Genomic DNA, 15,727 nt, shown 5'->3' with positions numbered 1-15,727 from the left:
GGCGCATGGGCTTAGTTGCTCCGCGGCATGTGGGATATTCCCTGGCCAGGGCTCGAACCCGTGTCCCCTGCACTGGCAGGCAGATTCTTAACCACCACCAGGAAATTCCCTGTTTGTACATCTTTTGATGAACATAGGCACTCATTTCTCTTCCACCTAAGAGTGGAATTTGGAGCAAGTGTATGTTTAGCTTTAATAGATATTGCCAACCCATTTTCCAGAGTGGTTGTAACCAATTTACACTCCCACAAGCAAGTTAAGTTGTTCCACATCTCCTCCAAAACTTGGTATTGGTCAGCATTTGAAATTTTAGCCATTTCAGTGGGTGTGTGGTGATATCTCATGTGGTTTAATTTGCATTCCTCTGATAACCAGTGAGGTTTCCTTTCATATGTTTATTGGCTATTTGGATATCCTCTTTTATGAAGTGTGTCTGTTCGGTTCTTTTGCTCACTATTTATTTGAACTGTCTTATCTTTTTTTATTTACTTGTAGTTCTTTCTACATTCCTGAATTGAGTTCTTTGTTAGTTATATGTATTGTGACTATCTTCTCCCAATCTATAGCTTATCTTTTCATTTTTGTAATCCTGTCTTTTGAGGAACAGAAATTCTTCATTTTAATGAAGCTTATTTCATTAATCTTTTCTTTTATGGTTAGTGCTTTTTGTGTCTTAAGAGATCTTTTATATCCCAAGGTCATGAAGATATTTTCCTATGTTTTCTTCTAAACATATGATTGTCTTAACTATCACATTTAAGTCTTCGATCCATTACAAATTAATTTTTGTGTATAGTGTGAGGTGTGGGTCAAGACCTATTTTTTCCCGTATGAGTATTCAGTTGACCCAGCACCGTTTATTGGAAATGCCATCCTTAACCCACTGTATTGCAGTGGAACTTTTGTTGTAAATCACTTGGCCATATAAGTCAGGGGGTTCTTGTTTCCGGACCGTCTTTTCTGTTTGTCTATTTTTACATCAATACCACACTCTCTTAATTATTGTACTTTTTAATAAGTCTTGCTATCCAATAGGAGAAATTCTACAGGTTTGTCATTCTTTAGTATTGCCTTAGCTATTTTAGGTCCATGGCATTTTCATCTAAATTTTAGAAACAACTTGTCATTTTCCATACATACATGAACACTCATGCTCACACACACACAGAAAATAACCTGCTGGCAAATCATTGAATTTGTATTAAATCTGTGGATGAATTTGGAGAGAACTGACATTTTAACAATATTGAGTCTTCCAATCCATGAACACGGTATATCCCTCCATTTATTTAGATCTTCTTTAACTTCTCTCATTAATGTTTTATAGTTTTTAGTGACAGGTCTTGCACATCTTTCATTATATTTATCTCTCTATATTTGGTATTTTGGGTGCTATTTTAAATGGTATGTATTTCATTTTATTTTATTTTCTACATTTTTGCCCTTAATATATAGGTATACAATTGGATTTTTATATATCGGCCTTGTATCCAGCAATCTTGTTAAGTTCACTTACATTTCTAATAGTTTTTAGTCTCTATTTTCTATGCATATAACCAAGTGAATAATAATGTTTGATTTTTTCTTGTCCAATACCTTGTAATTTTTTTATGTCTTATTATATTGGCTGGACATTCCCAGTACAATGTTAAATATAAGTGATGATAGTGGGCATTCTTGTCTTATTCCTGACCTAAGGGGGAAATTTTTCAGTATTTCACCATTGAGTATGATGTTAGTTGTCAGTTTTTGAGATATCCTTGATCAATGTAAGAAAATTCCTTTCTATTTCTAGTCTGCTAAGAGTTCTTACCATAAATAGGTATTGAATATAATTAGACGCTTTTTCTACATCAACTGAGATGGTCATGTATTTATTTTTTTCTCCTTTAGTGTGTTATCTTGCTGATTTTCATCAATTGTTTGAATGTTAAGCCAATCTTACATTGCTGGAACAAATCCCACTTGATTATGATATTATTCATTGTGTATGTCACTAGATTTAATTTGCTAATATTTTGTGTCTGATTTTTGTGTCTTTTCATGAGAGGTATTGGCTCATGATTTTTTTTTCTTGTAATGTCCTTGTCAAGTTTCTATAGGAAGATTGTGCTAGTTTTATAAAACGGGTAGGGAAGAATTTTCTCTTTTTCTGTTTTTCTGGAGGAGTTTGTGTAAGATTGGTGTTATTTTAAAGTCTGGGAAGATTTTAACCAGTGAAGCCTTCTGGGCCTGGAACTTTTTGTATGAAAAGGTTTTTAGTTTCTTTAATAAATACAGGACTATTCAGATTTCCTTTTGTCAATATTTGGTAAGTTTTAGTTTTTAGGGAATTTGTTCTTATAGAGTTAAATACCAAGACTTATTAGCCTCAGTACTAGCCTGTTAAGTACCACTAAACTACGATCTGGTACTTTCTATACTTAATGCACTAGTAGAATTCATCATTCCAGATTTTCAGTGGTTTTGTGTGGCAAGATGTTTTATGAACTATGTAAGTGTGTTTATATGAAGTACTTTAATCTTAGAGTTTATAAATATGTGAATTTATGTAAATTTCTTTGGCCTCCTCATTTTTAATTGAGAACAACCTTAAGTTGTAATTTTAGAAAGTAGCGAATATGTATGTGTCTTTCTCCCTTTTTCTGCTTTTTCTCATGATTCCCTCTTTTTTTCTTCTGAGTATCAAATATATTGTTGCATCTGTTTTTATTTTTATTTTTGGAGAATAGATGAATACTGAAATAAGAGTCTATGACAGAGGACCTCATGATGCATAATTTTTTTAATGTTTTTAGAATTGAGTTTCCTTTGATACTAAAGTTTCAACTCATTGAAGAGGCCAGCTGAATCTACAATAAATAATTAAAACCATTTTTATTACTCTATTCTACTACTGGAATATTTAATCTCTTTTTAGGCTCTTACCATTCTTTACTTTCTTCTGTGTCTCCTTCAGTGCTAAATTGAGAGCGATTTTGTCTTCATTTTGGCTTTAGTAAAATCAGAAAGGCAATATGATATAGTGGAAAGGGCATAGGATTTGGAATCAAACCAATCTGGGTTCGAGTATTGGTCCTCCGTTTACTTAATTGTGTGACTTTAGGCAGATCATTGACTTCTATGAGCCTGAGTTTCCATATTTGTAAAACAGAGATAATAATAAAATCTCCCTCCCGTTGCATAATAGGGTCATGAAATGGGACAACATTTGCTATCTGAATTGGTAGGTACACTGTGACAGTGATTGTTATCAAACAGATTGTTCTTTTAAATTGGTAAAGAAAGGAACACAGCTCTTCCTTAACTGGCACAGCTACCTGAAGCCTCTGCTGACGCACAGTGGACCTCCTCTTACGACAACCCTCCCTGCCTGCTGTGGACCCATTGCGAGATGCCTAACCAGCCCCCAGGCTTATGAGGTAAGTTGGTTTTATCCAGAACCTAAGTTCTTCATTAAGTTAAATTTAAAATTATCTGCTCTATGGATGGGTTACTTGTTTTTTGTTTTGTTTTGCTTTGCTTGTGTTTAAGGTATAAAATCCACAAGCAGGAATATAAACATATTTTGCTCAGCCAGAAAATGCACTGAAATCTATAAATATAATTCACAGCCTTTGAGCCATCATTTGAAAAAAGATATAGAATAGCATCTCATCTTACTGTCAGTGATTTTAGTAAATAATTCTATTTCCATGCTGGTTTTCATTTATTTGCAGCATGTGGCCTGAGCTTGGTACTAACTGCGTATATTGTAATCTATAAATCAGGGTCGTCACAGTCATGTGAAGAGGATTACTAAAACATTTTTTGATGCCCCTAAAGTGCAACAGATGCTCTTTTATTTCAGGTATTAGGGAAAGTTTATCTACCTGTGTACCGTATCGCTGGGAGGCATGGATATATCTAGATATAATCTAGATTCCATATTTTTTCCTTAGCTGCAGACATAAGATTAGTGATTCATGCATATGATGAAGAAAATCAGTATGAATAAAGTCATGATACTGTAAACGCTTTCTGATGAAAAAAAAAGATTAGTGATTCAGCAGGTATTGCCACAAAGAAAGAAATGACAAATGCTAACGGGTTTTTATTTTAAAATATGAACATTTAATTTTTCAAGTTCTTTTTAAAAAACCTTTACTTCTAACCCAACCCTTCAAAAATAATCTGGTGCATCAAATAAAGTGCCCATGTTAACAAAACCCACCAATTTTGACTACTCTGATGCAACACCTTGAGTTGAGAGATGAGCCTGTGGTAAAGCAGTGTAGACGTGCACCCTCCAGTTCCCTGTGACCACCTCCGTGGTGTTTTCGAGCAGATCCCGCAGAGAATGGATGGGGAAGAGGAGTCTTAGCAGGGGTGGCACCTGGGTCAGGGAGGAGCACTCTGCAGCGTTGTGTTATGTTGAGTCAGTGCACAGTTCCGACAGACTACTGGTAGGCTGGGGGGAACACCCCGTGTTGTCTTGTCCCTCCCTCCCACTTTGCCCAGGCTCCCGTATCAAGCACGGCCCCCATTCCCTCTTTACCCTGTTAGCCCATGTGGCTCTGTGCTGAGGGGTCAGCCAGCTTTGTCAGTTAAAGCAGTGAGGTCTGGCTCTGGGATTCCAAAGACCCACTCGCCATCACCAAAAGCCAGAAGAGTTCCACAATGCCTGTGTGTCCTGTGGATAGCAAAATACGGCATTGTTCTATTCGTTTCCTTGGGCTGCCATAACAGAGTACCCCAAACTGAATGGCTTGACAACAGAAATTTACTGTTTCAAGTTCTGGAGGCTAGAAGTCTGAGGTCAAGGTGCCAGCTGGGTTAGGGCCTTCCGAGGGCTCTCTCCAGCTTCTCGTGGTTTGCTGGCCGTCTTTGGCATCCTTTGGCTTGAAGATGCATCACACAGATCTCTGTCTTCATCTGTACCTGGCGTTCTCCCTGTGTGTGCGTGTGTGTCTGTGCCTCCAAATTTCCCCTTTTTATAAGGGCACCCACCAGTCATACTTGATCAGGGCCCACACCAAGGACCTCATCTTAATGTGATCACCTGCAAAGACTCTATTTCCAGATAAGGTCACATTCACAGGTACTGGGAGTTAGGATTTCACATCTCTTGGTGGGGTGTGCGGTGGGGGGGAGATACCATGTAACCCATAACAACCATAAAACTTATTTTTTTAATTTTATGTTTTGCTATGTTAACTACTTATTAAATTATAAAAGTAGCATGCTTGCAGCCAGATATTCAAACAGTATGGAATGTACAAAGTGAAAAATAAAAGTTGCTCTCTTTCTCCTACCTCCATCCCCCAGAGGCAGTCTTTATTAAGGGTTTATTTTGGATACTCCCTGCTATAGTTTATCTACACAAACTTATATGTGTATATATAGCCCTCTTTGTTATTGTTTTACACAAATGGGATCATAATAAGAGTATTGTCCTGCTACTTGCTTTTTCCACTTAATGATACAGCATGGATATGTTTCTAAGAGTCCATGAGATCCCTTACCTTCTCTCTAGTGGTGGCTGCACAGTGTGGTTTTGCCAAGATTGATTTAATTAGTCTCCTGTGGCTAGACCTTTACATTGTTCCTCCTTTTGTGTTTTTGTTATTACAAACAATGTTTACAGTGAATATCCTTGTGTATATAAATTTACCCAAGAATATAAAGTTATAAAGAATAGATTTTAAAGGTTAAGTTGCTGGGTCAAAAGTCATATGCATTTTAAAATTTGGTAGATATTGCCCCAAACCTGAAACCTAATAAATGCATTAGAAGGTGCTGAAGAGCCCCTGCTGACGAGTGAAGGTACCACAGAGCTTTGAGTATTGCTGAATTAAGCGATAGACACGCTTGTTAGACTTAACTGTTATAACTGGATTGGGCAGGAAGGGATTATGGCTGGTTGGTGGAATGAGTTTGTTTGTTTTTTAATTCACATGTCTTTGTCTTTGAGTATTTAGGCAAATTTTTAGCAACAGCAAATTTTTTTTTTAAGTTTTAAAATTTTTGTCCAATCGTGCCCTCAGTCTATTTGACCCTCTTAGACAAATTTAAAGATTTTAAACATGCACAGGATAGGAGAGCTGAGTGTAGGATGTTTCTGTCAGCTCTACTTCCCTCAAGGAGTATTAGTCACAGACTTTTTTTTTTGCTAGATCAATATGAGTATTTAGAATGATTCTTACTCTACATTTTAAAAAAATGACTTTCTGATTTTTAAAAGTAATATATACTCATTATAATAAAATTTCAGATAGTACAAAAACATAAGAAAATAAAAACCACTAGCAATTCTGTCATGCAGAGCTGTCATTTTGTTGAATACCTTCTAGACTTTCCTGTGCACATGTACACTTTTTAATTTGCCACAATGGCACTATATATGCTAGACATTTTTTCCCTTTTCTCGAACTTTATTTATTTATATTCTTTTGGGCCCCAAAGTTTCCATTAGAACCAAAGCCCATTGAGCTGGGTGACAAGTGTGTAGTGAGGGTTCAGTATTTCTAGGTATTGTTGATACGGCAGTAAAAGCTTCATTTGTATAACTCTGTTCAACAATCAATTGAACTTACATTTAGCGAATACTTTCTCTGTGCCCCCAAACCGTTAGGTGATTGAAGTACAGTGTACAAGGGACTTAGGGTCTAGTGTGTGGGGGTGTGTGTGGCGCAAACCACTGCCTGAGTAGTTATGCAAAGGGAGAAGACTAAGTACAGGACGCTAGGGGAGAACACAGGAGGACACCTGAGCTAGCCTTGGTTGATCAAGGAAGACTTCTGGGAGAAAGTGACCTTTCAGCCAAGACTTCAGTGATAAGTAGGTGCTAGTCACGTGAAGGAGGGGAGAGGAGACAGGACGTAAGAGAAAGCACGAGAGATTTGGGGCAGCTGTCAGCACTCCAGTCTTCGGGCACACAGTGGGGCGGGTGAGGTCAGAGAAACAGATGGTGGTGGGAGATGAAGCTGAGGGGCCCAAGTCGCACAGTGTCTTTTAAGCCAAGGTGAGGACTTTCGACTTTATCCTGAGGGCAGGGAGCAGCCCCTGAAGCGTTTTAAATAGGGCATCCTTGAAAATTCTGCTATTGGAAATGTTTCTTGAATTTCATAACAATTTGCAAAACTTATTTTATTTGAATTTAGAACCAGGAGCAGTTGAAAGATGATGACTCTGATCTTATTCTCAATGATGGTGATATTAGTTTGACGTATGGAGATTCTACCGTGAACACTGAATCAGCATCATCCGGTGCCCCTAGGAGATTTATGGGAAACAGTTCTGAAGATGCCCTGGATCGGGAGCTTGCATTCGGGGACCACGAACTGGTCATTCGGGGAACACGCCTGGTTCTTCCTATGGATGACTCTGAACCCCCGTTAAATTTGTTAGATAATACAAGACACGGTCCAGCCTAAGCTTACTCCTTACTCACTTAGTGATCTGTAAAATTTGCACATGTGATTGTGAAGAAATTCGTACTACCTAAAAAGTCCCAGTGCATGTCTCTGAATGTTTAAGCTGTATAAATGCTATTTATATGGCATTGAAAGACTATAAATACCCTGTACAAGGCAGATTGTGAACAAACTCTTACGTTTTATTGGCTGCACTATGTAGACCGGATCTGTTTTAGGAAGTTAATTTCAGTGATGTTGTGTGTCCAAGCTTTATGTCCCAGTTCAAGTATACACGGTGACAGATGTACTCTTTCTAATATTTACCTGACACTTAACCGGAGTACCGAGTTCTCGTGATATGAGTTAATTTTAAGGCAATGAGTTTGTGGGAGGGGAGGGAGAGGAAGGGGGGAGTGCTAGCAGGAGAAGTTCCTTTGTCGGGAAACTTGTGTTGATTTGCTGCTGCCTCTGTCGTGACCTTTTCCTTTCCTTTTTGTCCGGTGGCCTGTTGTGGTGCAAGAGGCCAATGGCTTTGGATCTTGCCCCATTCACAATGGGGAGTGAAGTGCGGGGGCCCTTTGCCCCCCTTGCCATGAAAAGAACAGATTTGTTGGCTACAGTACACTGCTACTCGGAAAAGAAGGCTGCACATGACTTCCAAGACTTTGTTTCTTTTCTTCCACTCCAAGACCTGGGAAGGAGTCGCGCCATCCAGCCCACTTAGCCAAAGTACAGTTGTATATAGTTCAGAGCACTTGATTTCGATTTGGAGGGGCTGGGGCAGGCGGAGAGGGGGCAGAGGCCAGGAAGGGGAGTGAGGAGCATGGTGGTTTCAGAGAGCTCTCCCCCCAAATATGTAAATACTATATACCAGATAAGTTTAAATAAATTCAGTTGCTGCTTACTTTTTGATTATGTACTTTATGTGTACAGCAAGCTTTGTGGTCAGACGTTTTTATATCGATTTAAATCGCTGCTCTTTAGCAGCCAAACAGGAGCAAAATGTAAAACTTTTGAACTTACTTGTGTCTAATTGTCATTCATTAGTCTATAGTTGATGTTAAAAGTTAATTTATGAATCCCTGACCGTTCCACACTACACCACAGCCAGTCATGAGAGAAATACAGCTGCGGAGAGCTTGCCGTGAGGGCGGCTGCTCCTTTGCGTGCGCCAGGTGTAGTTGTCTTCATGCTCATGTGACATTTTAATATGAAACACCTAAGCTGCCATGTTTGTTTTGTTTTTTTACAGTTTTCAAGGAAGAGTACATAACATTGCCCATTTCATATTCAGAGTATGAAAGTGGATTCTATCTTGTAAGCTGCAGATACCTAATGGTGCATTGAATGCTTAGTGGGGGGATCCTTTCCGACACTGATTCTGACCCGTCAAAGTTTCAGAAGAAAACTAGAAACTTCTGTGGGTTTTTTCCCCCTCAGGTCTGAGTAGCATTGCCTTAAATCATACCCAATTCAAAAACGGATTTGTTTATGTGATGTTCAAATTGTCCAACACAAAATATCTTTGCAAACAAAATATGTACTTGTCTTCCCAAAGGTTTCCTTGCTGTGATGCAAACACTCCTTGCGATTTTGAGGGAATTCTACTGTTGGACCCTTGAGTGGCAGCTCTAACTGTTGGCATAGCCATTTGTTATGTAGTGGTAGCGACTTTCCTGCTATGCAGGAACCCCGTGAAGTGTGCATTTTCTACGATGTGTGCCTCTTCATGCAGTCAATAATTTCTTGTTAATGTGTGTTTGAGGGGCTTTGAACTTCAGCGTCATTTACCCACGAAGTCATTCACGTTGTAAAAGGTTATATAAGAAATTCACAACTACCTTTTTTATCCTGTCAAGTTATTGAGCTCACTTTATGAAAATGGCTGTAAATACTTAGCATGACAAATTCAGTAACTCGTCTGTTTCAGCATGCATAAGACTTTTTCTTAGGGAAACTGGTAAAGCTTGAGTCAACTAAATCTGCCTTCGTACTTTATCAGAGGGGAACCAAGCCTGCTGCGCTTACATCAGCATCTGGTAGATTCTCCTCTCCTCTAATCTGCGTGCACATCTCCAAGCAAAGAAGAAAAAAACAAACTCTGCTCATACATCTATTGGTTTGAGACATCTGAATGAACTTGGATGAGGTACAGTCTGAGTTCCCATCATGCACAAGTAGAACTGTTCTCGGACTTGTTTTTCTGTTCTTTGTGGACCCTACACGTTTGAATGACTTGAACGTTGCATCTTTTCAAGTTATTTTTTAAGGTTCCTTGGCATTTTATCCTAGTTGTTCGTGTTTGGCAATGTGCTGTTAAAGTAATAGACTTTTAATCTTTTATGTATTTTTTGTTTTCCCTTGGAGTTCTTGGACAGATGTTATAGTGGTTTCTTTTAGGAAAATCTGTCATTAAAAAAATTATAGCCTTGCAAATAACCACTCAGAGTGTTTGAGTCACAGTTTATTCTAGTGAGAAGTAAAGAGTGCTGACTTCATTTATTTTTCTACCTATATACCTACTGGGAAAGGGGGAAGACTGATGTTTTAAAAAGCAACAAACAAAAACCTTACGGAACGTAACTTACGGGGTGGCAAATTGTTGGTGCTTATGTGTGAGGCTGGATGTATTTGCTTATGGGACCATTTAAGAAATACGACTCAAAGCAGTCGAATTCTATTACATTGATTTGTAGCCTGTTAGCTCAGTGGTGGATAATGTCATGAAAATGTTAGTTCCATTATATGGGGGGAGTAAATTCTGTATCCAGTTAGGTAGAAAGGCAGTTGCAAGTTGGGTTGAGAGCACGAACACACAAATAGTCCTTTTTCCAAGTTAAAGACAGGTCTTTCTCTTTGTACGTAAGAAGTTTTGTAGGTGGGGTTTGGTGACAGCAGCTTTGCTGCTCGTTTCTTGAACAAACTCATGTTTCCTAATTCACAAATAAAACCCTGCATTAGATTTGAGCAAGTCTATTTGTTTACCTGACTCCGTGCATAGGTGTAAGGATATGAAAATGTAGATGTCTTGACTTAATCAGAAAGTCCTTGCCAGGAAGTACTGCACACAGATAATGCAGCATTGAGGTATGAGGCTTGAAATAAACTGGGAATGATAAAAATAGTAGTTCTCATTTTTTGAGCCCCCTTAGATCCAGGCAGTGTATATAGGAGGTGTTCTTTTCATCCACATTTTAATCTAATCTTAATCATGCTTTGTGGTATTCTCCTTTCACAGATGAGGGAACTCAGGTGGAGGGAAGTTGTCACACTGCTAGTAAGTGACAGATCCAGGATTCAAATCCAAAGTCTAGATTTGTTACCTACTACTCTCCCAGCTCCAATAGCACACGATGGGCTAGTCCATCTTGAGTATAACTAGAAGGATGATGAAAGGAGATGCAGACGTCCATCCTGCTGCCCATCCACCACCTGCTTGCCATCAGGCCAGGGTAGGGCATGAAGTCTCAGCTCTGTCCTTCCGTCTACTGCACTGCTGGCTGCCAGACACAAGTTCCCCTAGTTGGGAAGTTTCTCAAATTCTTAGTGAAGTGCTCTCCTGTATCTCTTTGAGCCCATGGGTGAGGCAACCTGGCTAGTGCCATGGCTTCACACTCTGCCTCTAACATTTTCACCAAGGGGCCCACCTTTTATGGAAGACCGCGAGGTCCTGAACAATGGCTCTGCACCCACAGAGTTTGGTGTAGTAGAAAAAACCCAGGGTTTGGAGTTACTCAGACCTGGGTTCAAATCTAGACTCTACTGCGGGCTTATTGTGTAACATCGACCACTTACATGTTGCTGAGCCTTCAGCAATTTCTTAGTTGTAAAGTTGTCATTCAAGAAATATTTGCGTACTTGCTTTGTGCCCCACGTGATGGCTATAGCAGCAAATAACAGCAGTTCCTGCTCTTACAGAGCATATTCTACAGGGGATGCCAACAGCCATCTCACAGCATTGTTGGGGATCATTCAGGCAAGAGAGACTGAGTGCCTTAGGGTAGGAGAATATCTACCTCAAATAACCAGCAAATAACATCAAATACAATCATCACACGATGGAAAAATACAGGAGGCTCTGAGAGGGGACTGTAATTTGGTGATAGGGGGATAGGGAAGCTTTTCCTGACAACGGGATATTTAAGGTTAGACCACAGAGTAACCGGAGGGTCAAGCAGATGACAGGCGGGGTGGTGAGGATGAGGAACATTCCAGGCAGAGTGAACAGTGACAGCCTCCACCTGTAAGTGATCTTCGACACAACATTCATTCAATCAAATAGTTACGGAGTGACAAACATGCCAGGTACTGCGCTATTTACATATAGAGAGGAATAAATTGGATGCCGGCCACCCTCTTAGTACTCACACGTTAGTGTGCAAGACAGGAAGTACCCAACAATCCTAACGAGGAGCACCTTGAACCCAAGCCTGCCCCTGCAACTTCGTCCCTCCAGCCCTCTCCCACCGCCCCTCTGAGGCAAGTCCATGGCCCTCTTCTGGGTCGCAGCCTTCAGACATTGGAGAAGAAGAGCTGGTGTGTCTTCCTTGAGTCTTTCCGCCCCCATGCTGACAACCCCATCGCCTCCCTGTGTTTCAGACATGCACCGGAAGTCCACTGTTCTGGATATCTTTATGAATGCACCTGAGAGCACATTGGCTGTTTGTTTCAGTGGCCTCATCTCCCTCATCTTATGGCGTCACCAGAAAGCCTGAGCCGGCACCCTGCCATCACGGAGCTTCCAGTCGGGGAAGGCCAACCATAAATAGACAAATACGCACATCAAGTAATTAGAGACAGGGATAAGTACCAAACAGGAAACGGCATAGAGGGTACTGGGTGCGAGGCGGTGGTGGCCCAATGGCTGTGGAAGGGCTCATCGAGGAGGCCTTGCTCAGGAGGTGACATTAAAACCAAGGCTTGAAGGGACTGCCCAGGCAGAGGACAGCGAGGAGTGGCGGGAAGGTCTGCTTTAGGGTAGACGCTCAATGAATGTTTGTCGAAAAGGAGCAAAACATCCTCCTGCCCTTTACTGAGTTGGATTTGGGAGGCCAGCATGGTGGAGTGGGAAGACAGAGGCCGGAGGCCAGTCCTGCCTGCCGCTGGGCATGCTGAGGAAGCTGCTTAAGCCTCTCTGAGGCTGTTTCTTCCTTTATAAAATGATGACAGGTCACAGATCCCACAAACATTTATTGAGCTACTGTCATGTGCCAGCCCTGTGGTAGGTACTGGAGTATGATTCCAGCCCCAAGTAGCTGCCAGGCCTGTTTGGGGGATCAGATGAAGTGATGTACCTTGAAACGTTTTGACCGGGGTTCAGAAGGCTCTTGACATTGAGCTTGAGTATTCTGTCAGGTTTTGCTGATGAGGTGCTATATGAATAAAATATGGAAAACTCTCTGCAGACCGTGCTGCTACTGTGGGTGACTTTCCTTCAGAATCTCCAGTTCAGCAAGTTGGAGGTTTCCCAAGTGGTTGCCACGGTGAAGGCTGAACTCTGAGAACCGGCTTAGCTGGGGCTGTTGTTGCTGGAGCCTGAACTCCATGAGACCTGATAGTTTCTGGACAATTCTGTCTGCTGAGTGAAAGAGCCCCTCTCCTTTACCAGGCACCCGTACCGCCATTGCAGCCTGGGAGCCCTGCCCCCTGGTGTCCTGCTCGTTTTAAACTTGCTGCTGTCCAATGGCCGTGGGATCCCACTCAAGAGATGCAGCTTAGCTGTGCACGTTCTTTCTTTCGCCGTGATGGAAAAACGCATTGAAAGCTCTGTGAGCGCTTCTTGGAAACAGGGTTTAATTTCTCCAGATTTGTTGGAACTGAGGTTGTTCACTGTGTGTTTAAATACTAATCCTACCAAAATTGCTTGAGAAGTATTCAGTTCTTGGTTGCCTGGGGAGTCACAAGGCTTTATTGCATGATTTTTTTTCTTTTGTTCGCTTGAATTTCCTATACAGCTGTGTTCCCATGTGGACTAGGCAGAAAGCATGTGAGCTGTTTTTTCATCTGAAAAATCTGGAAGACTTCTGTCAGATAATGGAAGCTGACTGTTTTTCCAATCTGAGAGCTGGTTTAGTGTGAGAAAGCAAGATAATGGCGATAGGACCCCCTGATTGTGCTACAAAATTGTTTTTTTAACACTTTCTTGAGACCAACAATCAAAGCTCCCTTTTCTAAGGGGAACCAAGAAGTTGCTATTTAAACATTCCAGCCAACCAATATTTTACTTCCTAACTTCCAGTCAGCAAACACTGAGCACCTCACAGGGTCTGAGCCCTGGACCAGGCACTAGGAACACAGTGGTGACTTAAATCATGGTTTTGATATAAAGGCAGCTGCAGCCAATTAGGTAAAAGCATTGCAATCATGTGAAAAGCATTAGAAAGGGACCGCTATATGGGATTCAGGGCCCTTACCCATTACTGCTTATGGTGGGCAGGATAATGAACCCTAAAGATGTCCACACCCTAATGCCTGGAACCCTGTGAATAGTGACATGGCAAAGAGAATTACAGTTGTAGATGGAATTACGGTTGCTAGTCAGCTGACCTGGAGATGGGGAGAGTATCCTGGATTATCCAGGTGGGTCCAGTCCAATCACACGGGCCCACAACACTGGAGAACATTTCCTGGCTGTGGTCAGAAAAAGAGATGGCCAACAGAAGCAGGGGCAGACAGATGCTACATTCCTGGCTTTGAAGAGAGAGGAAGGCGGTGTCTAGAAGCTGGAAACGGCAAGGAAGCAGAGTCTTCCTCCAGAGCCCCTGGAAGGAAGGCAGCCCTGCCGACACCTTGATTTTAGCCCAGTGAAGTTGTGTCAGACTTCTGACCTACAGAACCATAAGATGACAAGTGCAGGTTGTTTTAAGGCACTATGTTGTGGTAATTTGCTATAGCAGCAGTAGGTAACTAACACATTGCCTTGGAGGGAGAGGGTATTTTGTCTCTTACTTAGTTTTGAATGTCTGCTATGTGTCAGGCACTGTGCATGGTGCTGCGGGTACAGAACTGAACAAGATCCAGAGTCCACCGTCCAGTGAGGGAGACTAGCAAGTACGCAGACAGCATGGCACCGGGATGGAGGAAAGTCTGGATGATAAACGCCCAGCTGGGAGAGGGGTCAGGAGGCTGGGGAATGCCCTGCCATTTCTGTGACTTTAGCCTAGCTTTAACGGACACTTCCACATTACTCACTGGCGTAAGGGATTTTCCCAGGCCTCCACGCCCACTATCTGACCAGGGAGTGGCAGTGTGTGGAAGACATGACCATATTTGGGTTCTAGAAGGATCACTCTCATTGTGACTGCAGTGGGAAGGATGGCTTTTCCAGACAGAGGAGAAGTGAACACAGGGATGGTGGTTCAGGTGAAAGAGGGCGTGGCCTGGACTATAGAAACGTCAGGAGGAATGGAGTGGAGGGAACAAACGCAGGAGACATGTTGTCAATAGACTCAACAGGACTTGGAGACTAAATGCTGTGAATGAGTGAGGGGTGAGGTGGATTACGATGATTCCCAGCGATCTGGGTTGGGCAAATGGGTGTGTGGAATGGTAGTACTGCAGTTTTAGAGAATACCTTTTTTGACAAAGACATTCAGAAATGTAGGCAGGAAAGGTGCAAATCTAAATTTGCCTCTGGAAGGTGAGGGGAGATGGAACCCAAGCAGGAAAAGAGGGGTGAGAGAAAGGAACTCAGGGCTCCAAACGAGAAAGTTGGGAGAGGATGAGAGGATGCAAGCTTGGAAAACACCAGGACTTGCAATCCATTCTCCCATTATGACCAAAGAACATCTGGAGCTTTCTGCTTGGGGTGGTGTCTGGGGAAAATAATTGCCTTAACCAAAGTACAATAGATGGAGGAAAAAATAAATGATTTTCCCTCACAAAAAACAGAATGCTTCCGAAGTTCTCAGGGAATGATGGGTGGTATTACTAGGAAACTTTAGAGAGTGCGTCACTCTGGATCTCGGTGTATCCTCCACTGGTCTGGCCAGGAGAATGAAAATATATGTTGTGGGCACTCCAAAATGCAGTTCTTAGCATTTTCCGGGAGGGTCAAGGGCCAAAGAATAAATCCTGGATCTGGAAAGGAAGCCTCGGCTAGTTGGCCAGACCATTTCTGTTTCTGGGGAGGTTTACGTGTGAGCAAGGAGACTGCTTCACTTTGTGCTTTTCCCCAAAGACTGTTGCAGGAGTTCTCTAGCAAATCCAGTGTAGCGTCCAAAGCCCTCTGGTATGCTGTCCTCAAGCACTGTGTGCCATTCGCTTGCTGAAACCGTCGGTGCCGGAGCTGCAGTCTTTGTGGACATTTGAGCCAAATAGCAACTGTGGGG

The 15,727-nt window shown here is 41.8% G+C and overlaps 1 protein-coding gene across 2 annotated transcripts in view; it reads left to right on the top strand.

Moving 5' to 3' along the window:
* The window catches only part of SLC9A6 (solute carrier family 9 member A6), a 53,436-nt gene extending 43,600 nt beyond the window's left edge, over positions 1–9,836 (top strand). For both annotated transcript variants that reach the window (XM_081222579.1, XM_081222578.1), the window contains 2 exons: positions 3,317–3,422; positions 7,143–9,836. In XM_081222579.1, coding sequence (XP_081078705.1) covers positions 3,317–3,422; positions 7,143–7,415 — 379 coding nt within the window. In that variant the 3' untranslated portion in view covers positions 7,416–9,836. The remainder of the gene's footprint in view (positions 1–3,316; positions 3,423–7,142) is intronic.
* Positions 9,837–15,727: the final 5,891 nt, after the last annotated feature.

The sequence above is a fragment of the Mesoplodon bidens genome, assembly GCF_964165515.1.
Source record: "Mesoplodon bidens genome assembly, chromosome: X".
In the NCBI taxonomy this organism is placed as follows: domain Eukaryota; kingdom Metazoa; phylum Chordata; class Mammalia; order Artiodactyla; family Ziphiidae; genus Mesoplodon; species Mesoplodon bidens.
The sequence above is the reverse complement of the archived record's forward strand: the minus strand, read 5'-3'. Positions and strand labels throughout refer to the sequence as shown.